At 46.9% G+C, this 26720-nt stretch overlaps 1 protein-coding gene across 6 annotated transcripts in view; it reads left to right on the top strand.

Annotated features, from left to right (window-relative positions):
• Nucleotides 1–25840, top strand: part of LOC101403991 (ral guanine nucleotide dissociation stimulator-like) — a 64420-nt gene extending 38580 nt beyond the window's left edge. The window contains exons 1-6 of one of the 6 annotated variants that reach the window (XM_087428386.1): nucleotides 20677–20797; nucleotides 21044–21146; nucleotides 23239–23312; nucleotides 23716–23790; nucleotides 24390–24422; nucleotides 25113–25840. In XM_087428386.1, the coding sequence (XP_087284512.1) occupies nucleotides 20717–20797; nucleotides 21044–21146; nucleotides 23239–23312; nucleotides 23716–23790; nucleotides 24390–24422; nucleotides 25113–25211 (465 nt within the window). In that variant the 5' untranslated portion in view covers nucleotides 20677–20716 and the 3' untranslated portion in view covers nucleotides 25212–25840. Of the gene's footprint in view, nucleotides 20798–21043; nucleotides 21147–23238; nucleotides 23313–23715; nucleotides 23791–24389; nucleotides 24423–24782 lie in introns of those variants that run through there. The other 5 variants (XM_087428382.1, XM_087428387.1, XM_087428383.1 and 2 more) reach the window with 5 other exon arrangements.
• The last annotated feature ends 880 nt before the right edge of the window (nucleotides 25841–26720 follow it).

Below are 26720 nucleotides of genomic sequence, written 5' to 3'. Positions count from 1 at the left end.
GGAGATGCAAACATGTCTGCTATAGATGCTGGCAATGAGACCCCCCTCTTCCCTGCCAGGGCCTCTTAGGTAAGAGTGGCATTTCCGTGGGTGACTTTATCCCTCAGGATCTGGGGTGTGCAGATTTATTGGCTGGCAACCTTCTTACACTTTCTTCTCAGAGCACACTCGAGAAAGGCCATCTGTCCCCCGCGAGGCTGTTGACCGAAAGAGGTTGAAGAGAGATGTGGAGCCCAGCTGCAGAGGGACCAGCCTTGAGCCTGACTAGGGCTTGGCCCAGAACCCCCAAGTTCATCATTCACAATGATGCCTCAGAAACCCTCCCAGAGCCCCTCCACCCTCCAACAGATGTCACCCTGAAGCCAGCCACAGAAGCTGTGCAGGGCGAACACAGCGACACCAGCCCCACGTCCCTCAGAAAGGTCATCCTGTCAGCACTGGGGGCCCAAGATCTCCTCGATTCGCTGCACTCCTACTGCTTCTGCTCCCGGGGGAACAGGAGCACGGGTGCCGCCTGTGGGTGCAGGTGGAGAAGAACGGCGAGCTGAAGAGGGGCAGCCGCTGACAGCCAGGTGCACACGCTGCAGGAGGAGCTGGACGAGCTGAAGGGAGGGGGCTTCCTGCCTTAGCAGCCTGCTGCCCCCAGCCGAGGTCAGTGCCGGTGCTCGGGGCTCCCCCACTGCCTGCTCATCATGAGGGGTTTCCTGCTATGCAGCAGACGGCCCCTGAGCACTTCTGTGTGCAGCATGCCTGCTGCTGTCTTGGGAGAAGGCTCTGCTGGTAGCCGCCCCTCGCAGACAGGGAGCCCAGGCTGCAGAGCTCACCCCGCCAGTTCTAGGGCGCTCGAGAGGCAGCGGTAGTTGTCAGGGTTTAGCAGGTGGAGAAGGAGGCATTGCAGGTCTGCTGGGAAAGCCAGACCTACGCAATGAATGGTGACTGGATAGTTGGTTTTCCACTTGAACAGGAGAAAATCAGCTTCTGTTGCTTCCCTCAAACAAATGTAAATTCCAATGAGTTAGGATCTAAATGTGAAATAAAATCGACATAGTAACTATTAGAAAAGTTATAGGAGACTCTTAAAGTCATGGGGAGGTTCTTTCCATTCGTGTTTTAATGAATATCCATGAACTGAAGTCATTTTGAACATTTGAATAATTTCTTTAAAATTTTAAACATCTTTTTGAGTAGAATACATTCTCTTTTGTAAAAATTAAAATACTACAGAAGTATATAAGGTAAGAAGTGGTAAAAACTCCTATTTCTCACCTACCTCCCAACTTTTATTCCTTGTTGGTAGTAAAATTTGGTGTGTAATCTCCTCAACTCTTCCCTGTACTTTACATGCATATTTCTCCACCTGTACAAATAGGTTGGATATATTTTTGGTGTGTTTATTGGCTATGTTTCTGTTTTTCCCGCTCTCTTACAGTTTAGTAATTGTAAACATTGGTTTCTCGATATTCCTTATGTATTGAGGGTACCATCTTTTGCCTGTTATACATCCATGGAAAACATTTCCCTACCACATAGTTCATTTAATCTGGATCAGTGCTTGTCTTCCCAGATGTCAGTAACACTTCAGGAGGGAAACGGCTTTATGTGACAGGCTGTTCAGGATCTCCAGGACCCCCAGGGCAACAACCATTAGGACAACACAAAACAAGAAACAAAACCCATCCTGCGTGTTTCCAGATGCATTCTGGTGGAAGGACAGCTCCAGTTGAGGACCGCTGATGTCTTGGTCAGAGTTATCCGCTATGTTCTCCTATCACGTTAAAGCAGTTTCTGTAGTTTCTTGTACCTGATGGTACAGTTTGGTGCCTTTGTCTGTTCCTCTTGGTCAGACTGTACAAGGTTTCTCACTGTTACAGGTCTTTCCAGACAGCCAGCCCTTAACTCCATTGCTTAGGTCTGCATTGTTGTTCCTGCCTCGTGAATCCTCACTTCATTCTGCTGTTGTTGGTTTTATTGTGGTGTTATTCTGGCTCCTGGAGGGAAGTGCTCAGCTTCTTCGTGTAGAGTTGATATTCCCTGATACCTGCAGTGGAGGCTGTGTCTCTTCTGTCCTTTAGTCTCCACGCCATGGATTTGCCACATGCTGCTCTCAGTGCTGCTCATTTCTAAAGAGTTTGTCCTGTCTGGATCCCCTCTGTAACCTGAGAGATTTAGAAGGGTGTGGACAGATTTTCAAGTGGATAGGTTGGGGGAGGGGAGCCAATATTTTGTGATTATTTTTTATTTTTATTGCTTTAAGGTCCGGTAATATGGTTACTTATAGATTTCTGCTTTTTGGACTCTTTAGAGATTTCACTGTGGCTTAGCACACAGTCCATTGTGGTGACTGTTTCATTGTGATTTGAGGAGAATGTTTCCTCTCCACTAGTTTCTTATGTTGTTGTCCCTCAGGCTGAGGCTAGATCTAGCTTTTTTGTGTTTGTCAACAGATCTGTTTCCTAACTTACTGTATCACTTGACCTGTGGATTTCTAAGAGAGGTAAGGTAGGTTTCCCTGTGATTCTGGAGGTGCCTGTGTCTTCTTGTTTGTCCAGTTTTGCTTTATGTTTCAAGACCATATTGTGAGGTGCATAAGTGTTCCTGACAGTTATCAACACAGAAAACCCCTGTTTGTCCCATTTAAAGTCTTATTTCTTTATCTCCTTATTTTCAACCATATTATATCCCTTTATTTTATAACTATATTTTAACTCAACTTGAGAGCCTTCATGTTTTTCTAGAGCAATTTGATCCATTTACAATTGTGATTATTGATAAATTGGAATTTAAGTCTACTCTTTAATTTCATTTTTAATTTGTTAGGCTTTCCCATGATTTTTCTCTTCTTCTAGTGGGTGTCTTTCAGCCTTTAGGAACAACAATTTCTGTCTCTCTTTCTGTAAATGCTTAGAGTTGATCAGTTCCTGTGTTCTACACTCCCAACTCATCACCTTCCACTCCCCACCTCGAGACGGTCTGATCTTAGTTCTGTGTTCTTATTTTCCCCATCAAGCAACCATGATTGGATGTAAGTATATGTTTTATTGGTTACTTTGTTCACCACTCTTTATTGTATCCAAAGTTTTCCTCTTTCTTAGAAATATTTGATGCTATCTAGGAACTCATATGACAGTAAAATTTTGAAAGGAATTGAGTCTGAGATACTCCTTAGGTGCTGATGCTGGGGAGCTAGCACCTAAAGTCTTAAAGTTGCATTGGTGTGTCTGCAGAGTCAGGATGAGGTCAGAGATGTTTAAAACCATGGTATTGAATGAGGTCTCCTGGAGACACTGCAGCTGTAGAAGGGACCAGGGCCCAGCCTAGGAACAGGCAGTGTTTGCAGAGGTGCAGCTGAAGAGGGTTCAGGAAAGGAGACTGAAACAGTGGAGCACGGAGTCGCAAGAGTCACAAGGGGAAAAGGGTATTGCAGAAAGGAGGGGTGCTCAGCTGGGTGGGATACAGCTCTGATCAGAATGGAGAGAAGATGGCTGGACTCGGCCACATGGGATCACTGGTGACCTCAGTCTCCTTGAGAGGGTGGGAATGAAGCTGGGTCTAGAGTGGGGGAAGGGGGCCATGGGAGGGCAGTAGGGATGAGGCACTTTACTTAAGAAGTTTAGCCATGAAGGGGAGTCGGGAAAGTGGACAGTAGCCAAAAGGGAGCATGGGTCCAAGGGAGAGTTTTGTTTGTAAGGTGGAGATGAGCTAACAGTTGCTGCAGTTAGGACCAGATGGAGAGGAGGAGCCTGAGGGCCCGGGAGGAGCGTGCTGGGACCTGAGGAGGTGCAGGGCTGGGCTCCACTGCCTGGGCAGATGCAGAGAGCAAGAGGACTGATGTGCTGGTGGAAAGGGCGCCTTGCGCCTCTGCTCCTGTATTCCTGGAGCGTGAGGTGGGCAGTGGCTGGGAGTGGAGGGGCGATGCAGGAGGTGTTAGATGAGCGGCAGGGGGAGGACGGGGAGGGGGAGAGGGCGCCCTGGCTTGGTCTCCATGTCCCACACGGAGCTCCCCGCTGGGGTCCCCGGTCACCAGCTGCTGTCTCTCTTTGATGTCTTCCTCAAAATGTCGGCTCTCTTGATGGTTCCCAGGGCTATTATGAATTTGTTCATCAATGAAAGAATCTTTGGGTCATTTTTTAGGGATTTTATGTCAAAGGGGCTCTACTTGTGTTTATTCAATCCATCATCTTTACCCAATCCCTTTGTTTTTGGACAGAATCAGTATAACAAAGGAGCCGGGCCAGTGGCCTGCAGGTTTCAGGGATCAGGAGGTTTGCCCTCCAGGAAGCCGGTGCTGATTGGCATTCTCACAGGACGTGGTGCTGTCTCCCTGAGTCTGCTCTAAGTGTGGTTGTCACGAAGTTGTAAATCCTAGGGCAGTCCTATCAGGGCCCATCATTGGCATTTCTGTGACCAGTGAGGGCGAACATTTTTCCGTGATCATTATCTGTCATTTCCCTGACTGTGCTGTCGCCTGCCTTCCTCACTGAGCTCCGAACCTTCCTGATGGAACTAGGACGTTCACTCTCTATCCAGTGTGATTGCACGTTCCCTCAGTGTGCCCCTTGAGTACTTGCTTCAAAAATATCTGTTTTCTTCACATTCTTTGATTCCTTCTACATATAATCTAGATTTAATCTGGACCTTTAAAAATGTTTTCTTGTGGAAAACATTGAACATACACAAATTAAACAGAAAAATGTGATAGTCCCCCATGTCCCTATTACCCAGCTTCAACATTTATCAGTATTCTGATATTCTTGTTTTCTCTATATTTCTACCCACTCCCTACCTTCCATTGATTAATTTTTAATTAATAGATTGTTTTTTAGGAAAGTTTTAGATGGACAGAGAAATTCAGCAGATAGTGCAGAGCATTTCTCCCTCCTCCCTCACAGTTTCCCCTACTGTTAACATCTTGCATGACCACCTGTGTTAGTGCTGCTCATTCCTTACAAGTGAGGAGCTGATGCTGCTACAGTGTTCGTAACCATGTCCGTGGTTTACATTAAGGTTCACTGTCTCACTGTCACGTACTTGGATTTTGACAAATGCATAATCTCATGTATCCACCATGACAGTATCCTACAGAAGAGTTGGATTGCCCTAAATTCCCTGTGCTCTGCCTCTTCATCCCTTGCCTTCCAACTCCTGGCAACACTGATCTTTATACTGTTTCTATGGTTTTGCCTTGTCTAGAATGTTGTGTAATTGGAATATATGAAAACTACGGAACAGAGTATATAGCCTTTTCCACTTGGGTTCTTTCACTTAGCAGTATGTATTTAAGAGTCCACTATGTCTTTTTGTGGCTTGATAGCTAATTTCTTTTTTTTTTCCTTTTTGTATATTGAGTTAAAATATACATAACAAAAAGTGTGCCGTCTTAACCATTTTTAAGTGTATACTTCAGTGGTGTTAAATACATTTACGCTGTTGCACAGTCATCACCACCATTCATCCCCATAACTCTTATAAATCTGAAACCCTATACCTATTAAACAATAACTCTCCCTTCTCCCCTCCCCCCAGCCCTTGGCAGCCACCATTCCACTTTCCATCTCTGTGATTTTCACTTGTCTCCCTTCCTGATGTTAGCAGAATCATACAGTATTTATCTTTTTTCTGACTGGCTTATTTCTGTTAGCATAATGTCCCCAAGGTTAATCCATGTGTAGCATATTGCAGAATTTGCTTCCCTTGTAACGCTGAATAATATTCTGTTGTATGGATATACTACATTGTGTATCCATTCATGTGTCAGTGGACATTGGGGTTGCTTACACGTTTTAGCTATTGTGAATAATACTGCTATAAACATGGGTGTACAAATATCTCTTCAAGGCTCTGCTTTCAGATCTTTTGGGTGTATATCCAGAAGTGGAATTGCTGGATCATGTGATAATTCTATGTTCAATTTTTTGAGGAACATTCCTACTGTTTTCCATAGCAGCTGCACCATTTTACATTCCTATCAACAGCGTACACGTGTTCCCATTTCACCGCATCCTGGCCAACATTTGTTGTTTTCTGTCTTTCCTGTAGCGCTCATCTTAGTGGGTGTGAGGTGGTGTCTCATTGTGGTTTTGATTTGCATTTCTCTAATGATTAGTGGTGTTGAGCGTCTTTTCATGTGCTTATATGCCATTCATAAGTCTTTGGAGAACTGTCTCTTCTAGTCCTTTGCCCATATTTGAATTGGCTTGTTTTTCAGTTGTTTAGTTTTAGGACATCTCTGTATATTGCGGATACCAGTCTCTTGTCAGAAATATGATTTGCAAATATTTTCTCCCACTCTGTGTGTTGCGTTTTCAGTCTATGGACAGTGCCTCTTGATGTATCAACTTACAAAATTTTCATGAAGTCCAATTTGTCCTTTGTTTTTCTTTTGTTACCTGTGCCTTTGGTGTCATATCCAAGAAATCATTGGCAAGTCTGGTGTCATAAAGATTTTGTCCTGTTTTCTTCTAAGAGTTTTCTTATTTTAGGTCTTACATTTATATCCTTGAGTTAATTTTGGTATATGGTGTTGGATGAGGGTCCAAGTTCATTCTTTTGCATGCAGATATCCAGTTTTCCCAGTACCATTTGTTGAAAAGAAATCTTTCTCCATTGCATGGTTTGGCACCCTTGTCAAAAATCACTTGACCATATATGTGAGGGTTTGTTTCTGGGCTCGCTATTCTATGCCATTGGTCTCTATGTCTGTCTTTATGCCAATACCATACTGTTGATTACTGTGGCTTTGTAGTAAGTTTTGAAATCAGGAAGTGTGAGTCCTCCAGTTTTGTTCTTCTTTTTCAGGATTGTTTTGGCTATTCTGAGTCCCTTGAGATTCCATGTGAATTTTAGGACGAGTTTTTCTATTTCTGCAAAAAACATCATTAGGATTTGGATAGGGATTACATTGAATCTGTAGACTGCTTTGGGTAATATTGACACTTTAACAATACTAAACCTTCTAATCCATGAATATGGGATGTGTGTCCATTTATGTATGTCTTCTTTAATTTCTTTCTGAAATGTTTTGTAGTTTTTATGGTGCAAGCCTTTCACCTACTTGGTTAAGTTAATTCCTAAGCATGTTATTCTTTCTGATATAAATGAATTGTTTTTGTAATTTCCTTTTCAGAGAGCTCCTGGTTCATGTATAGAAATGCAACTGATTTTTGTGTGTTGACTTTGTATCCTGCTACTTTCCTGAATTCATCTGTTAGATCAAACGGCTTTTTTTGTGGAGTCTTTCCGATGTTCTACATATGAGATGATATCATCTTCAAACAGAGACCATTTTACTTCTTTCTTTCCAATTTGGATGCCTTTTATTTATTTATTTTTATTGCCTCATGGTTCTGGCTTGAACTTCAGTACTGTGTTGAATAGAAGTGGTGAAAGTGGGCGTCCTTGCCTTGTTTCTGATCTTAGAGCTTTCAGGAAAACTTTTCAGTCTTCCCTCACTGAGTATTGTGTTTGCTGTGCATTTATCCTCCTATTCCTTGTTTCCTGAGTGTTTTATCATGAAAGGGTGTTGAATTTTGTCAAATGGTTTTTCTGCATCAATTGAGATGGTCATGTTTTTTCCCCTTCATTTTCTTGATGTTGCATATTACATTGATCGATTTTTGTATGTTAAACTACCCTTGTATATCAAGAATAAATTTCACTTGGTGGTAGTGTATAATTCTTTTAATACGCTGTTGAATTCAGTTTGCTAGTATTTTGTTGAGGATTTTTGCATCTATGTTCATGGGGGGTAATGGTCTGTAATTTTATTTTCTTTTAGTGTCCTTGTCTAGTGTTGGTATCAGGGTAATGCTGGTGTCATAAAATGAGTTTGGAAGTATTCCCTCTTTTTCAATATTTGACAGAGTGTAAGAAGTCTTGTTTTTAAAACTTCTTTATATGTTTGGTAGAATTCACCACTGCAGTCATATGGTCCTGGGTTTTACTTTGTTGAGAGATTTTTTTTTTTAGATTTCTTGAAATATTGGTGACATATAACATATGTAAGTTTTAGGTGTTCAAGATGATGATTTGTGAAAGGATTACCACAATACGGTGAGTTAGCACCTCCATTCCCTCACATAATTAACTTGTTTTTTCTAGCTATCACTTTTAAGATCTACTCTCTTAACAACTTTCAAGTCTATAATATAGTATTGTAAATTATGGTCACCATGCTGTACTTTAGATCCCCAGTACTTATTCATTTTACAGCTAAAAATTTGTGCACTTTGACTCACATCTTCCCCGCTCCCCCATGCCCAAGGTGCTGGCAAGCACCATTCTAGTCTCTATTCCTTTGAGTTGGGCTTTTTTAGATTTCACATTAGTGAAAATATATAGTATTTGTCTTTGTCTGACTTATATCACTTAGTGTAATGCAAGTTCCATCTGTGTTGTTACAAAATGCAGGATTTCATTCTCTTGCATGGCTAAATAGTATTCCATTATATATTTCATGTATATATACATATATCTCACATTTTCTCTAACTATTTATCCATTGATGGACACATGGATTGTGTCCACGTCCTCAGTTTGTGACTAATGCTGAAATGAACATGGGGGTGCAGATATCTCTTCAGAATAGTGACTTCATTTCCTTTGGATATACGACCAGAAGGGGAATTGCTCATTTATATAGTATTTCTCTTTCTATTTTTTTGAGAAAATTCCAAATTTTTTTCCATAGTGACTGTAGCAATTTACATTCATACCAACAGTGCACAGGGTTCTCTTTTCTACACAGCCTCGCCAACACTTGTTGTCTGTTGTCTCTTTGAAAATAACCATTCTAGCAGGTGTGAGGTGATATCTCATTGTAGTTTTGATTTCATTTCCCTGATGATGAGTGATTACGAGCATCTTCTCAGGTACTTGTTAACCATTTTTATGTCTTCTTTGGAAAAGTATCTATTCAGGTCCTTTGACCATTTTCATATTGTTTTGTTGGTTTCTTTGCTGTTGAGTTGTAAGAGTTTCTTATATACTATGGATATTAACCCCTTTAGTTTGCCGATTATTTTATTTGCTGTGCAGAAGATTTTTAGATTGATGTCATCCCACTTGTTAAGTTTTGCATTTGTTGTTTGCACTTTTGATGTTATATGCAAAAAAATCATTGTCAAGACCAGTTTCTTGGGGCTGTTTTCTGTATTTTCTTCTAGTTGTTTTATATTTGGTTTCTTGCATTTAAGTCTTTAATTCAATTTGGGATCATTTTTGGAGTGGTGTAAAATAGGGGTCCAATTTCAGTTTTCTGCATGTGGTTATCCAGTTTTCCCAACACCATTTATTGTAGAAACTATCTGTTCCCCATGGAGTCTTCTTAGCTGACTAGTCAAGTGTTAGCAAAGTGTATGTGTGTGGTTTTATTTCTGGGCCTTTGATTCTGTTGTATTGGTTTATGTGTCTCTTTTTATACCTGTATCATACCGTTTTTATTATTATAGATTTGTAATAAAATTTGAAATCAGGAATTGTGATTCCTTCAGGTTTTTATTTCTTAGGGTTGCTTCGGTTATTGGAGGTATTTGTGAATCCATATGAATATTAGGATTGTTTGTCCTATTTCTGTGAAAAATGTCATGAGAATTTTAATAGGAATTACATTGAATCTTGAGATGGCATTGGGTAGCATGGACTTTTTAATAATATTAATTCTTCTGATCCATGAACATAAGATATCTTTTCATTTCTCTGTGTCTTTGATTTCTTTCATCAATGTCTTATAGTTGTCAGTGTCTAGATCTTTCACCTTCTTGGTTAAATTTATATATGAGTATTTTACTGTTTTTGATGCTATTGTAAATAGAATTTTTTTCTTTATATCTTTTTTAGATAGTTCATTGTTAGTGTACAGAAAGGCAACAGATTTCTACATGTTGATTTTGTCTCCTGCAGCTTGAGTGAATTCGTTTATTAGTCCTAACAATTTGGGGGGAGTCTTTAGGTATTTCTCTATACAAAATCTTATCATCTGCAAACACAGACCACTTTGATTCTTCATTTCCAATTTAGATGTATTTTATTTCTTTTCATTGCCTAATGTCTCTGGTTGAGACTTACAGCAGAATGTTGAAGAGTGGTGTTGTGACTGGGCACCCTTGTCTTGTTCTTTGTCTTAGCAAGAAAGCTTTCAACCTTTCACTGTTCAATATGATGTTAGCTGTGGGTTTTGTCATGTAAACCTTTTATTATGTTCAGGTATGTTCTTTCTGTAACCCTTTATTGAGAGTTTTTATCATGAAGGGCTGTTGAATTTTGTCAAACTGCCTTTTCTGCATCGATTGAGATTATTTTGTGATTTTTATCTTTCATTCTATTAATGTGGTGTATCACATTCATTGATTTGCATCATGTTGAACTTGATCATGTTATTTGATCCTTTTTTTGAATTTAGATAGTTTTGTTATAATGTGTCTTGGAGAAGAAAGTTTTAGTTTGAAATTTTAGGTTGACAGATCGGCTTCAGGACCTTGGATGTGTAAATTTCTCTCCAGATTTGGGAAGATGTCAGCTGCTATTTTTTTTAAGTAAACACTCTTTTCCTTTCTCCCTGTCTTCTCCTCTGGTACTTTAATAAAGCTTATCTATTTCTTTTCATGGTATCTGATAATTCACACTGCCTTTCCCCCTTCCTATCCATTACCGTTTTTCTTTTTGCTTCTTTGACTGGATGATTTCAAACGACACATCTTCTAGTTCACTAATTATTTCTTGTACATGGTTGAATCTGATTTAGAAGCTCTCTATTAAATTCTTCAGTTCAGTCATTGTGTTCTTCAACTCTAGGATTTCTGTTTGTTTTTCCTTAATGATTTCTGTTTCTATAGTGAACTTCTCACTTGTTCATGCACTGTTTCCTTATTTCATTTAGTAGTCTATCTATGTTTCCTTAGAGTTTTATGAATTTCTCAAAGAGGGTTGTTCTGAAGTCTTTGTCACATGGTTCCTATATCTCCATTGCTTGGTCGGTCATTGGCGTTTTATTCTTTTTCTTTGGTGGTGTCATGACTCTTTGATTATTCATGATCCTTGTGGCCTTCCATTGGTGTCTGCAAATTTGAGGAAGTAGACACCTCTTCCACTCTTTACAGACTGGCTTTAGCAAACCAAAGCCTTCATAGTCATCCCATCTAGGGGTCCTGGGTAGGCCATCTGGTGGTGTCCAGGGGCAAGCTTGCTGCTGGAGTCCTTGGGCAGCCTGGTACTGGGGTGAGTGGAAAGCTTGGGTCTATGGTATTGTGTCTGGCCCTGGGCACAGCTGGGACCCTGAGCTCATGAGTAGCCCCACTGCAGCCTGTTTTGAAAGGTCCTCTTTGAGAGCCTGCCACCACAGGAGTCATCCAGGGCCATGAGAGTTCGCCAGTGCTGGGATGAGCTGAGAGCCTTGGTTCACGGGAGACTGCCAGGAGCCTGGCACCACGAGAGACAGTTTGTGCTGTGGTAGGCCAGAAGTCTGGATTCCTGGGAGCCTGCTGGGATCCTGGGGCCACAGGAGCTGCCTGAGGCTGCAGAAGCCAGCAGGCACTGGATCAAGATGGAAGCCTGGGTTCATGGGAAACTGCCGGTGCCTGGTGCCATGTGAGCTGCCTGGGGCCCCCTGAGTCAACAAGCACCTGGGTAAGCTGGGGGCCTGGTTTTGTGGGAGCCTGGAAGGAGCCTCGTTCCATAAGAGCTGTCTACAGCTGCTGGAACTGGCAGGTGGTGTGGTGATCCATGGGCCTGAGTTCCCAGCAGCTCCCTGGGAGCCTGGTGTCATGGAATCTACCTGGGTTGCTGGAGCCAGCAAGTGCTGGAGTGACCTGGGGTCTTGGGTTTGTGGGAGCCTACTGGGGTCTTGGGTTTGCCCTGTTACAGAAGCTGCTTGTGGCTTTGAGTGCTGCCTGTGGCTGCCTGGAGTGGCAGAAACTTGGGTGAGCCAGGGTCTGGATTCACCAGAGCCCACCAGGAGCCTGGTGCCAAAGACACCACTTGTGGTCACAAGAGCCACCTTGGGCTGTTGAAGATGGCAGCCCCTAGGCTGAGATGGGGCCCTGGGTTCCCAGGAGCCTGGTGGGAGCGTGGTGTCAAGGATGCTGCTTGAGGCCCCCAGAGCTGGCATGCTCCAGTGTGAGCCAGGGGCCTGGATTTGCAGAAGCCTGCAGGGAGCCAGCTAGGTCCACAGAAGTCAGCCTGGCTCTGGGGCAGGCTGGCTAAGGTCAGGCAGAGTGGAGAAGTCCCTTCTCGTTGGGAGGTGTTTGATTACTGATTCAGTCTGCTTATTTGTTACTGGTCTATTCAAGATTTCTATTTCTTCATGATTCAGCTTTCGTAGGTTGTTTCTAGGAATTTATCTATTTTGTCTAGGTTATGCAATTTATGAGTGTACACTAGTTCAGAATAGTCTCTTCTGATCGCTTTCTTTCTGAAGCATCCGTTGCAATGTCTCCTCTTTCATTTCTGATTAAGTTTGAGTCATCTATCTTTGTTTTCCCAGATATTTTATCTAAGGGTTTCTCAATTTTATTTTTTCCAAAACTCAACTTTTACTTTTATTAATCGTCCATACTGTCTTTCATTTTTTTTCCACTCTCCTCTTGGTGACTTCCATCCTTCTGCTAACTTTGGGTTTCATTTTTTCTTTTTTTAATGCTGTGTGTTGTAAGTCAGGTTGTTTCTTTGACATCTTTCTTCTCTTGTAATGTACAAGTTTATCACTATAAACTTTCCTCTTAGTACTACTTTTGCTGCAGCCTATAAGTTTTGGTGTGTTTATTGTTTCTTTTTGTGTGTGTGTGATGAAGATTGGCCCTGTGCTAACATCTGCCAATCCTCTTTTATTTTATTTTATTTTTTTTGCTGAGGAAGACTGGCCCTGGGCTAACATTTGTGCCCATCTTCCTCAACTTTATATGGCACTCCACCACAGCATAGCTTGCCAAGCAGTGCGTCGGTGTGCACCCGGGATCTGAGCCGGCGAACCACGGGCCACCGCAGTGGAGCGCACGCGCTTAACCGCTTGTGCCACCAGGCCAGTCTCTATTGTTTCTTTTTGTATGTTTTGAGCTATTTTCTAATTTACCTTTTGATTTCTTCTTTGATCTACCTTTTTTGTGTGTGAAGAAGATCAGCCCTGAGCTAACATCCGTGCCAATCCTTCTTTTTTGCTCAGGAAGACCGGCCCTGAGCTATCATCCTTGCCCATCTTCCTCCACTTTATGTGAGATGCCACTACAACATGGCCTGACAAGCATGGGTTGGTGCGTGCCCACGATCCGAACCCAGGCCGCCAGCAGTGGAACACATGCACTTAACCGCTACAGCACTTGTTGGCCCCCTGATCTACTTTTAAGTTTAAGAGTTTTTGTTGAACTTCCATGTATTATGAATGTTCCAGTTTTCCTTCTGTTATTGACTTCTGGTTTCATGCCATTGTGTTTAGAAAAGTTACTTGGTATTATTTCAGTCTTCTTAATCTTGTTAAGACTTGTTTTGTGACCTAACACGTGATCTGTTCTGGAAAATAGTCTGTGTGCCCTTGAGAAAAGTGTGCATTTTGTTGCTGTCCAGTAAAATGTTCTGTGTGTGTCTGATAGCTCCATTTAGTATTTAATGTTTTCATGTCTGCTATTTCCTGATTTTCTGCATGGATGTTCTATCCATTGTTAAAAGTGGTCTTTGAAGTCTCCTACTATTTGCAACTTATATAAGTGAGAAGGCTCTTATATTGAGTATATATAAAGATCTCTTAGAACTCAATTATAAAAGACAAGTCAATGAAACGGGGTAAGCAACTGGAATAGACATGTCTCCAGGAAATATATAGATGGCCAATAAGCACAAGATAGTTGCTCAGTATCATTAATTATTAGGAAAATGCAAATTCAAAGCACAATGTGATACTATTTCATGCTCAAAATGAAGGCTATATTCAACATAATGGAAAATAACAAGTGTTGGTAAAGATGTGGAGAAAGGGAAACCCACATACATTACTGGTGGGAAAGTAAAATGATGCAGCCACTGCAGAAAACAGCTTGGCATTTTCTAAAATCTTAAACCTAGAATTACCATTGACCTGGAGAGGCCCATGGTAGATATGTCCAAAAGAGCAAACTTGCCCATAGACATTCAAAGCAACATTGTTCACAATGGTCCAAAAGTGAAACAAACACAAATTTCTATCCAGTTATCACTGCATAAACCAAATATGGCCTATTCATAATATAGGATATTATAAGCCATAAAAAAGAATTAAGTACTGCTACATGCTCGGCCATGGGTGAACCTTGAAACATGTGTGCTCACTGAAGCCATCCACAAAGGCAATAAATAACAGGATGCCATTTGAATGAAATGTCCAGAATAGGCAAATCCGTAGGGGGAGAAAACAGATGAGTTGTTTCCATGGGTTTGGGTTAGCAGAAAATAGAGTGTGAATGAGTATGGGTTTGTTTGGGGGTGTTGAAAATATTCTGGAATTAGATAATGGTGATAGCCACACGACATAATCATTGTGCTAAAAGCCACTGAAATGTATACTTTGAAATGCTTAAAATGATGTGTTCTACGTTAAGCAGATTGTCCACATAAAAATTTTGAATTTTTTAAGTTAATGAGGTTATTGGTTAATTTTAAGTTGGCTGGTATATTTAATAAGTGTAATTAATGGAGTTATTAGGGGTAGGGCAGGTTGTAGCCAAGAGAGTAAACATCCGACGAGGGCTATAGTAACAAATCCTATGATTATACAAGCAACAGTCTAAAATCCAGTCCATTTCCATTGTCCCCAACTTGGAGAGACCAGCCATGAAAATAGGTCAGTGATCTCGGGGGCCTTTGGTATCTATTCAAAGATTTGGGTAATATTATGCAATATTTTAACCTCTTGGGCCATTTGGTGGAGGTAGGTTTGAACTTCTCTGTTGATGTACACTCAGCAAGTGGTTCTAGGAAAGGCACCAACCCCTCCTTCCTTGACCGGTATAGACAGTCTAGGGCCAGGCTATTTCCTAAAACCATTTGGGCAAGAGACTCATGAGAGTGTTGTTCAGGGGTTATGATATGTTCTTACGGAGTTGTTGTCCATGTTCTGTTAAGGTTGTGGATACTTCTTAGTTGCCTCAGTTTCCTGATTTTGTGTGGGTAGGGCCACCGCACCTGTGCCAAGTCCAGTCAGTCAATCCCAGTAGAACTGAAAACCCAGTGCTATAGGACTGACATTGTTTCTATGGATTGTTGGTAGCCTGTCAGGGCAGGAAACTCAAGGGACCTGCGACCTGAGAGAAGCAGGCTGAGAGAGAAACAATAGTGCATTGCACAATATAGCCTGGAGAAAGCTGCTCAGAGGGCTGGGGAAGAGAGAAGCTCACTGGATGAGAGCCTTGTGATATCAGCCCACAGTAAAACCCAAAAGTGGATGCTCCTGGTGTAAAATATTCATTAGGTGTCTTGAGGTAAAACCAATAATTTGCATCCATTCACTAGTTACCTGTGCTATATGATTTCAGGGGGTATGGTTAAAGTGTTTGTGGGCCAAGAGCTGTCTGGGCCTGGGCACAAAATCACCAAGGTGGCCTCAAAGGCTACCCCAAAATGACCCCTCAAGGACCAGTTGGGGCGGAAAGTGGGGAGAGCATTTTGAAGGAATCCCGGGGCAAAGATGTTGTTCGATGGAGTTGGCTACAACTGAGTGTCTCCGCAGGGTAAGCCCTTCAGCTGGGGTACTTGGAGGTGATTGGAGGCCAAGTGACAGGCCCTGTGACTCCTGATTCCCAGTGCATGGTTAGACCTCTCAGCCCATTGGACATAAATGGTGGTGGTGTTTGTCAATCATCTTGATGGCAATGTGGAATATATAGGGGACTTGTGGTGGGAGATGTCAGGATAGTGTCGGGAGGAGCTGTGTGTGAGATTACGGTGTTGAAGGGGAAGGACTGGAGGCAGGTGCAGTGGGTGTGTGACCAACAATGGTCAATGAAGGGACAGCTGGGGTGTAACTGGGGGAATCAGGGACCAGCAGAAGTAATGTGTTTAAAACAAGACACCAGGGCAGGCCCAGTGGCTTAGCAGTTAAGTGTGCGCGCTCCACTACTGGCGGCCCGGGTTCGGATCCCGGGCGTGACCGATGCACCACTTCTCCAGCCATGCTGAGACTACACCCCACATACAGAAACTAGAAGGATGTGCAACTATGACATACAACTATCTACTGGGGCTTTGGGGAAGGAAAAAAGGAGGAGGATTGGCAATAGATGTTAGCTCAGAGCTGGTCTTCCTCAGCAAAAAAAAAAAGAGGAGGATCACCACGGATGTTAGCTCAGGGCTGATCTCCCTCACAAAGAAAATAAATAAATAAAATAATAAAACAAGACACCAGGCCCTAATGGAGCCACTTAGCCTAAGTCTCACGTCAACAAGCCGAGATTTAATTAGACTTTTTGCCCTCCCAGGAATAGAATCATAAACCAGTCAATTGGGAATCACCTGATGAGCAGCAGGTAGGTCAAATTCCTGATAGAACCCTGCCATCCCCTAAAGGAAGGTAACCTTGCAATAACCAACCCTCTTTTTTGTGTAGTGTAACTTCCTTGTTCCTGCTCCCTTCTGCCTATAAAAGTCTTTCATTTTGTACAGCTCCTTGGAGCTCCTTTCTCTCTGCTAGACTGGATGCTGCCTGATTCATGAAATGTTGAATAAAGCCAATAAGATGTTTAAAATTTACTCAGTTTTATTTTGTTTTGTACCAGTTTGGTGGCAGCAGTGGGATCCAAAGGAGACATCTGATGGCTTAGGGGATGAGAAACACAGGCATTGGTACACGCAAAACCTTTGAGTTCTCCATCTTTTTCACTGTTTCTGAGAGCCATGGGTAAGTTCCTCTGAGCAAGTGCTGTAGAGAAACACAGCAGAGGGCTGTGAGGGAGGGTTGGGCGTCACTGGGTAGGAGGGTCTGAAAGGCCTCAATAGGGTGACATTTGCTGGGACCAGAATGACAAGAGGCTCACAGGCAGAAGTGAATTTGGCCAGAAGAGGTCAGAAATGTGGCCAGTGCAGCTGGAGGGAGGCTGGGAGGAGAGAACAGGAGCTGGGGTGGAAGGTAGGGCCAGGACCTGGTAGGCTGTGTCAGTTACCTTTCCCTCTCTGACTTCATTGCCCCTAACCTTGCATTTCAAAACTACAAATGTTGACTATCTCACAATTTGTGTGGATCAGCAATCAGGCACGTTTTAGCTGGGTGCCTCTGCCTCAGTGAGTTGAACAGGTTGGTGCTGTGGCCTCAACTGAGGCTCAACTAGGGGAGGACTAGCCCCAAAGGTCACTCTCAGACTTCAGGGTTCAGTTTGGACTGAGAGCCTGAGTTACTTTCTGTCTGTTGGCCTGGGCACTCCCGTGCTTCTCTCCTCTATAGGCCTCCACATTGGGCAGCCCCAAAACACTGGTATTTGATTCCTCAGTTACAGGGATTCGACAGAGTGAGAAAGAGAGGTGGAACATGAGAGAGGGAGTAAGAGGAAGTGAGAGACTTGTGTAGTTAAAATTTAGACAAGACATCCCATCACTTTGGCTCTTATTATGTTCATAAGCCAGTTACTAACCACTTAGTGGTTCCACGGGGATGGCTATGCCATGGGTGGGGCTTACTGGGTACCATTGTGGAGGCTGCCCACCTCATAGGCCAAGATGAGGCACTTGGGTCTCATTCTCCATAAAACAGGAAACAATTGAATGGTTTAATGCCACAGGGTGGCAGTATCTAAATTTCCATTAGTTTCAACCCCTCATGATGCTGACCTGGAAATGAGGCCAAGTTGGAAGTGACTGTTCCAATATCACATTGCTAGAACCCAGGCCTGTTTTGAGTGGTGTTCTGTGCTACATGTCACCCCTTCTTGTTATTCTTCCATCTCTAATTTTGTGCCATAGGTACATGTGACACCAGCCCACATGGGTAATAGATATTATCTCATATACACCGGGTGAGGTCCCTAGGAAGTAGATTCTAGCCTGATCCCCATGGTGCAGGTTTGGAAACTAGGGAGGACCTGAGAGGCACGGGGACTTTCCCAGGATGCAGAACTGGTAAGAAAAAGGAGGTCTGCATTCATCTCTGTCTCCTCAAAGCTAGGAGCTGAGTTAGGTTTCCAGGGAGCTGTTGCTAGGGCTGTGTAGGCTCCTTGTGCACAGTTCAGGAAGTGACATGAGAGAGGAGGGTGAGCAGCCTGGGCTCAAGGGGCAGCTCTGGAGAAATCTGATTGAGGTAAAGGTCCCAGGTAAAGGAATCTTGAAAAATGACCCCATCTCCTTGGTCCTAGGCCTCAACAGATCTTAGAACTCTGGTAACCAGGCTCATCCAGCTCACTTGAATGGAGACAGTCAAGAAGCAAAAATGTTTTGTTGTTGTATCCCAACATTTGGAGGATCTGGCCTCAAAAAAGCCCAGAAAGAGAATCTTTTTGATTGTTGCTGATGTTGGCTCAGCCCTCATCCCTGACGCCTCTGGGTGTCTGACAGGAGGCAGTGAAGGGTAACATGGGGGAGCCCAGGAAAGGCTAGTGCAGGCCAGGACACAACAGTGATCCCACCTGATCAACCCCACACTCCAGGCCCCTCATCGTGTGTTTGTGTGTGTTTGTGTGTCTGTGTGGAGTGGGGAAGGCAGGGTATGTGGGGCAGGCCATTCCTGGGCAGGAGCTGGTTGTTAGGTGTCGGAAACCTGGTGAGTCTGTCACGTTCATACACCAGATCATGGCTGGCAGCATGAGAAGGTGAGCTCCTCTAATCGTATGTTATTGAACCCTAGAGGTTTCATTTCCTTCCCTCCCTGACCAAAGTTCCTTGCCAGGAAGCCCTCTGTGCCTGAACTGAGGAGCAGACTTTCTCTTGGGGGTTGGCCCCAGTGGCAGTGTGCAGGCAACCCCTGATTCCCTCTGGCCCAGCTCCCGGGCAGTCTTTGCAGAACTCCACTCAGGAGGTGGTCGAGTAGCTGCCCAATGGTTTCAACTCCACCAACTCACTAGACAAGGAGCAGGTACATGAGGCAACCCACACCATCCAGTGCTGCTCTGAGATGAGAGCAGGAGCAGAGGGCCTCCACACTCAGGACCTTGAGATGATGGGGTTGGACCAGAACTAGGGTGGGACCAGTCAGGGGCTGTCTCTTTTTCAAGCTAAAGGGGATGTACATGCAGGTAACCTTGTCTGGTTCAAAGCTGAGCTCCCGTGACCCTCTTTCCCTTGTCTGTTGTGAGTTTAGGAGGCCACTGAGGCAGAGCCAGAGGCTAAGGGGGACTGCAGGCTGGCTATTCCTGGAAAGGAAGTGGGATCTTTCCTGTGTTTAGAAGGACACATGGAAAGTCAGCTATGTGAGTGAATCTTTCTCTTTATCCCGCTCCAGCGCCAGGTGCAGAGCTCCAGCCAGCGGCAGAAGCAGAGCAGTGGGCAGTGGTGGAGGTAGAGCTGGCTCCAGCTCCGTTGACACCACCCTCTCTAGCACTGGAGCCAGTGTCCCCTCCACCAGCAGTGTTGGAGCTGGAGCAAGGGCCGACATCGGCTGCAGCAGGAGTGGGAGCTGCTGAGCTGGAGTCACCTGGACCATCATTTCTAGTGGGAAGTCCATCTCCACCTGTGGCTAAGAAGCGTGAGAAGAAGCCCAACCTACGGCCTTCCCTCCTAAGCTGGTGGTGGAGCAGTTGACCATGATGGATGTGGTGAGCAGCTGGGCTCTCAGTGCGGGGTTGGGTAGCCCTTCCCTCTGCCATCGTTGCCCCAGACCTCATCCATTCTCTTATGATCTGGGCCCAAATCCTGGCTCCACCCCTTACCAACCATACGACCTGGGCAAATTTTTGAACCCCTAAGCCTTTGCTTTCCACCTGCAGATTGTAGAGGTGGACACTAACAGGACCTGCTGCACAGAGTGGCTGTGCCGGCTCCATGAGGTAGAAGAGATGGAAAGCTGGGTGGGGCCTGGCACATCACTGGTGCAGGGGAACTCACTGTGTGCAGCCAGGTCCCTGGTGGCCCAACCGTCTGCTGAGGAGGCTCAACAGCCTCAGGACTTAGTAGACACCTGATGTGTACTTCACTACAAGGGAGACAGACAAGGCCCGTGGTTGCAGCTGCCAGAGGAGAATGTGCATCAGAATGGGGAGTGGGACCAGAGGGAGGATCAGGGTGTTGGAAGATGCCCCCTTGGGATGAGCCGAGTTGAGCCACCATCTGGAGCTTGGAGTTAGCCAGGACGGGCTGGATGCAAATGCCCCTCTCCCTTCCTTGCCAGTATTGGGTCCTGGGTCATCCTCTGCTGAGTACTCTCGGTGGACAGAGAAGAAAAGCCAGGGACTCTCACAAGGCTCAGGCCACATCCTGAGCTTCCTGAGCTTCAGCTCTAAACTGTGACCCCTGTGTGGGACTTTTGGGGATGTGGACACAGAGCTAGGGTGTGTCAATGCTGGGTGACACTCCCCCTGTTCCCCAGGAGCTCTTCCGGAAGAGCTCTCTCAGTGCCTGGGCTCCACCTGGGGCAAGAGGAACAAGCCCGGCCATGAGCACCTGGGACACACTGTCCGGGCCACCATCGACCACTTCAGAAGGGTGGCCAGCCTCGTCATCACCACCTGCCTCGGGGACCCGAGCATGACGGCCCAGGACAGGGTGATGGTGGTGGAGCGCTGGATCCAGGTGGCCCAGGTGTGCTGTGGGAGGCCCAGTGGAGCCCCTCTCTGGAGCCTTGGGAATGGCCTCTCCACGTTTATCAGCTCCCAGGATTGCAGTGTGTGGTCTAAGCCCCTGCAAGTCCCTAGGCCCTTCCTGCCAGGTGAATGCTGACCTTGACTCCAGGTCCCAGTGCGGGGATGCTCGCTTCCTACCTGGCTCCCTTCCTGGGTTGAGCTAAAATCCTCCTCCCTGTGAGTGTTACTCTTTGGGTCCTAAATGTGCCCTTCTGGGGCTCCCTGAACATCTGTCTCATCCAGGAGAGGAGATTTAAATAGAAGGGGACTGAAGCTAGAGCAAGCAGGGCTCCAGCACCCCACCTCACAGCTCATTCTCTTCCCTTCCCCAGGAGTGCAAGATCCTGAAGAACTTCTCCTCGCCCCGCACTGTCATCTCTCCTCTGCAGAAAACCTCCATATGCCACCTGAAGAACACACAGGAGAAGTTTCCTGGTGGGTAGGCCTCTCTCCATAGGAGGACCAGGGTGGATGGGGGATCTCCCGTATGTCTGCCATTGGCCCCTCAGTCAGCTGGGAACTCCTGGGTGGCAGCAAATGCTTGGAACACGGCCTGGGCCTCGGCAGTGGGTCTCTAAGTCTCCTGGTGTCCTTAGTGCACCAATTCTGCTTCAGGACTCGGTTTCTCTAAATGCCAGGTACTGGGTTGAGCCACATTGGAGATTTTCAAGTGTTTATAGCAACAGAACTCTATGCCCAGTTGAAACTCAAAGTGGTCAAAAGAGAGCTGCTCTGTATAGCGGGGGAATGGTGACCCCAGTGACCAACAGGAGAGCACCCTCCCAGTCCCACGAGACCTTAGCCCTTAGAGGAGCCCAGTGAGAGCACTCCTCCAGGCAGTTTGAATCTCTCAGGTTGTCAAAGAAAAGGACTTGCACTCAGACCCCTCACATTATCCCTAAATTTATCCTTCCCTCTTTCCCCTCGCCTCAGGGAGAGCTCTGAAAAACTTAAGGAGCGCTATAGCCAAGACGAGTCCTTGAGCAGAGAACTGATGACCAAGGTGGAGTGGAGGCTGGGGGTCTGCAAAGAGAGGAGGGGCCACAGGGGGAGGGTGACTGGGCAAGCTGTGGTTTTGATAGTTTCTCACTTGAACTTTCTCTGAAACTTTCTCATCTATCTTGTCCAGGTTAACAAGCTTAGGGATCTGTTTGGCTCATGGGCAGGTGGGGTGCCGTTTGTGACCAGGAGGCCCTGGTCATGGGACACAGTGGTGTTGGCTGTGCTGTTCCAGGGAAAGTTGCTGAGCTGGCGCCATCAGCAGATCTCTGGCTTCCGTGCACGTCCATCCTGCTGGATGTAGCCTCTTCCAGGCTGTTGGGTGGTTGGGTGGGTTTATCCCTCAGCCTAAGCCTGTCCTCAGGAAGCCAGGCCCCTGCTGCTCCTTCTATCTTCACCATGTCTCCAAGGGGAGGGCACACTGCCTGCCCCAGGGACAGGCACAGCAGGGGATTCCCATGGCCCAGGTGGACAAACAAGATGCTCATCTTTGGATCTGAACAGCTGGACCAGAGACAGATGTGTGTGCGTTCTGGGACACCCCCTGGACCCCTAGAACAGTCACTCGAGTCAACCACAGGAGTCTCACCTGAATGCCTGGTTGGCAATGACATATACCCCAGGTGGCTTATGAGTAGCGTCTAGGCAACTGATAGATTCTTAGTGGATCCTGCTGAAAGGAAGTTAGGAGCTTCATGTAAACGGGGAAGCAAAACGTCCTGTCATCCCCTTCCCTGTAGATCAGATGTGGCACCTTGGGGGTCCAGTTTCTGAGTGGATAAAGAAAGAGTTCAGTGCAGGGGAATATCCTGAGGGGTTCCTTGGGGAGGAGAAGGGTTTGGCTTTGCCTCTGTCCCAGCCTGGGGGCCAGACACTCCACGGGACTGGGGCAGGCAGGAGCCATTCAACCAGACTCCCAAGACACCACATCCTCTCCATCCATGGCTCGGCCCACAACCAAGCTTCGAGAGCTCAGGGGACAGGAGTGTTGTCAGTGGTGGGGCTGGGGGTTAGGTGAGGATGTTGGAACAGGGTCTCTGGCTGGGAGGGCCAAGTGGCCTCTCCTCTGTGGCCCCTGAGCAACTCACTGCCCCTGTTTGGGCCTCTGTCTCCCCATCAGGGAAATGGAAGGATGGTGATCGTGTGGTGCAGGCCTCACATGGGGGTGATGAGGTAAGAGGGAGGAAAGGAATGTGGGAGCTTTCTGCCTGCTCCACCTGGAGAGGTGAGGGCGAGAACAGTGATGACAGTCATGCGACAGTGAGTCCTCAGGAGATCCTGTGAAGTAGCTGGAGTTCTCACACTTTCTAGATGAGGAAACAGGCTTGGGGAGTCCAGGACGCAAGCCCAAGCTTACACTCAGAGAGTTGGAGCTGGGCTTGTTCTGGAATCACAAGACCTTGGAGGGTGGAGTGGCAGTGGTACCAGTTGACTCGAGTCAGATGTCCAGTGTCGGAGGCAAGTGGTGCTGGAGAGAAATGCGGTGAGGGGACTATGGCCTCACTGACACTGTCCTCGACCCTGACAGGAGGGACCCTCCACGTTTGCCCCCCGGAGAGCAACCCCCAGAGAGTGCAGGAGAAGCAGCAGCAGCAGCAGCAGGTGAGTGTGCCTGTGGGGGAGGGGCTCTGCGCATCCCAGCTGGAGGCCTCCAATCAAGAGAGGAGGGCCATTTCTCTTGGTGCCACAGTGTCCGAATCCCCCAGTAGAAGTGACCGGGATGGCCTGGAAGAGCTGGTGCAGGATGGGTGTGTTGTGGGGAGGGACAGGGACCGCATACCCTGTGATTTGCTAGAAGCCTGCCCTGGGAGAGGAGGAGGAGTGTGGTGTTCTTGGGGTGTGAAGCAAGGAGGAATTGAGGGGAAGCTGCTAATGGTCCTAGGCTGCTCCCCGTGGGAACCCTGGGGTGGGCCAGGAGGCTGTGGCTGTGGACTTTTCAGGGGAGGGTCTGCAGGGGGTCGACTTGAGAGCAAGGGTTCAACCCAACTGCACCCCAATGTCACAGGGTGTCGTCCCCTATCTTGGCACTTTCCTCGGTGACCTGCTTATGCTGTGTCTGGCGATGGGTGATTATCTCGAGGTGGGTGAACCTGAGACCAGGCAGGAAGGACCATGATCCTGAACCTTGGGATGCGGGAGCCCCCAAAATGAGCTCCGAGCTCTCAGCACTTGACACATCTCTCCTGGGAGCCTCGCAGTCGCCCCTGGGAGCTGGGGCATCAGGCCCATCTTAGGGATGAGTGAACAGAGGCTCCACCTGAGACACCCATTCCGGTTCCCCAGGCTGGGGAAGCTCAGAGCTGCCTGATGGCACAGCCGCGTGAGGTTTTATCTGAGCTGGACTCAGCCTCTAACTCCCATGCTGCCCATGGAGGGAGAGAGGAGTCGGCTCCCCCCCCAAGTCAGGCAGCACATAAGTTGCTGAGCAGTCCCCTCTGCCTGAGGCCTCAGCCTCCAAATCTGTCATCAGAGAGGGTTGTGCTGCCAGGTCCCTCAGCCTCCCCCCCATGTCCTCCTACTCTGGAGCCCAGAGCCCGGCCTAGGTCCAAGTCCTGTTTTCTCTGCATGCTCCGCCCCCTCTGGGGACCTGGCAGTCGTGCAACATGAGAAGGGGTGGACATAAGGGGCTAGTCAGGCTATGGCATTCTGTCTGATGGACTCTGGCTGTCTACCTTCCAGGGGAATGAGATCAACCTTAAGAAAGGGACTGAGGTGAGCAGCTGCGGCACTCCCTGCAGGGGAGGGGAAGGAGGTGGAAATCAGAGACCCTCTGGGCAGAACAGTCCCTGGTTCCACCCCCTGTATCTTACATTGAGTGGAAGAGTTCGATAACAGAGAAGTGGGAGACCCATCCAATTGGCGGGTTGGTTGAGGGGAGGATGGCATCAAGGAAAACTTCCTGGAGGAGGGGCTGATTATTCCCATGCTGAGAACAGGTAGAGCCTGGATGGAACTGGTGGGAAGGAGCGTTGCCAGGACTGGTCCCCTGCCCCACACCTCACCCCCCACAAGGCCCCTGCAGCATCCCCCACCCAGGCCCTGTGTGCATCTTCTCCTTCCCTCTGGTCCCAGGAATACCGAGTCATGAGGGAGATGCTGCTGTTCCCAGTGGTTGCAAAGAATTACAACCAGAGCCGGAGGAGCGATTTGGGGCCTGATTCCAGGACATGGAGCTGCTCAACGAGAATGATAGTTGAGGCTGTGCAGGAGTTGAGTGAGGGCAGGGGTGGACTCTCCATGTTGGCCAGTCCAGAGAGCCTGTCTCCGTGGCCCCCTGCTCAGCCCCAGTCCTTATTGCTTGGCAAACTCTGGGACACCCAGACTCCAGCTGCTGGGAAGGCAGTGGGGGGACACCTGAGGTGTGGCTCCTGGTAGGCTCAGAGGTGCCTCTCTGTACTGTAGCTACAGCCTGTCCTGCCTGCTAGAGCCCCAGACCTAGTTGGCCAGCAGAATATTCAAGGCCAAGAAGAACCGGCCATCATCAAGGTCTGGGGTGAGTGAGTGTCTGGGCCGGGGTGACTGACTCCTAAGGGTTCAGTAAAACTTTGGGCTAAGCGTGTCCTTGGGGAGTCCGATAGCTGGCACTGAGATCCCAGCTCCACTACTGAGCAGTCCTGTGACTGGGGTGACTCTCTTCAGCTTCCTGAGACTCCATTTCCTCCTCTGTGAAATAGGTGATAGTAAACGATTGCTCCCGTGGCAGGGACAAATGGGGTACTGGTGGCTAACAGCACTGAGCACAGGGTCTGCAGCACCCAGTGCAGTGAGGACAGGGTGGGTGGCCATGATTCTGAGGGAGGTCCCCCAAGATAACCCGACACTTCTACTCAGCGCCCAGGCCCCAATACTGAGCCACGTACCAGTGGCCGATCACAGCCTCATCCTCAGCAGCGGGGACACAGCTGGGATGCTTGCGATGTACCGGGCCAGCTCCTCTCACCTGACAGGGAGGGGAGCATTGTAAGCTGATTCCTAGGGTCCCCTGAAGCCCAAGAGAGGGGGGACGATCCCATCTCAGCTCCCTGACATCCCCCAGCACCTATGCATTCATTGGGGAGGAACAGTAGTTATTTGTTGTAAATAATAAATGCCATGTTTGAATATTATATTAAAGTCCTGTTCCCTTTACAGCCTGGAACTTGTGGTGTGGTTCTGTCACTTTCTGTAGGCATGTGAGGGAGACACAGAATCTCACATTTCTCCTTGAATCAAGAACTCTTCCGGGTCATCAGCTTATTGTATGTGGGAGAAGGGAGAAGGGCCAGCCCCTTCTCTGGCTAGTGGGGACAATACCAAGTCCCCCTAACACCGAGGACCAGTTCATTTCAGTATCATTCAGCACCTCCAGGAGCAGACACAGCCCACCACCCCTTCTCCTGAGATTTAAAGGTTGAAGGTACTTTCACAGGCAGAGAAACAGCCACTGAAATGTGGGTAACTTTAAAACAGCACTACGCAGGACCATGTCGTGCCGCAGGCAGGGGCTGCCTTCCTAATTCTGGAGGAAGAGGGAATGTTTTCTGCTTCTCTTCTTGAGGTTTCTTTTGACCAAATTTTAGGAACTTGTTGTTTTCTAGTTCAATCTCTGGGATTACATCAGCTCTAAGTGGGGAAAACAATGGAAAAAGATCAAAACGTGCGCGTTGAGAGGACAAGACCCGAGGAAGTTCATTTGCAGATGGACTAAAGACAGGCAGGACTTTCCCTCCTGAGGCCCCTCTAGGGGCTCCGTGTTCACCCCTGACCTGGATTTGAATCCTGCTGGGATCCCTGTCCAGGACCCTGAATTCCTTTTCCTGCTTGATTTCTATCCAGGAGGAAAGATCTGTGACGCAGCTTTTAAGGCTACAGCTGGGCCTCGTTCCATAAACATGGCTGCTCCCTGTGAACTAGGATTCTCAGCACCCCTGCCTTCCTTATGCAATTCCCTTTAGGACAGAATTTCCCTAGAAAGCCCCCAGCCTCCTCCCTGGCTTGGCCTGATGGATCCTGAGTGAGCTCTACTTTGCC

The sequence above is a fragment of the Ceratotherium simum genome, unplaced genomic scaffold (assembly GCF_057802395.1).
Source record: "Ceratotherium simum simum isolate JZ-2026a unplaced genomic scaffold, ASM5780239v1 HiC_scaffold_44, whole genome shotgun sequence".
Taxonomy (NCBI): Eukaryota; Metazoa; Chordata; class Mammalia; order Perissodactyla; family Rhinocerotidae; genus Ceratotherium; species Ceratotherium simum.
The sequence above is the reverse complement of the archived record's forward strand: the minus strand, read 5'-3'. Positions and strand labels throughout refer to the sequence as shown.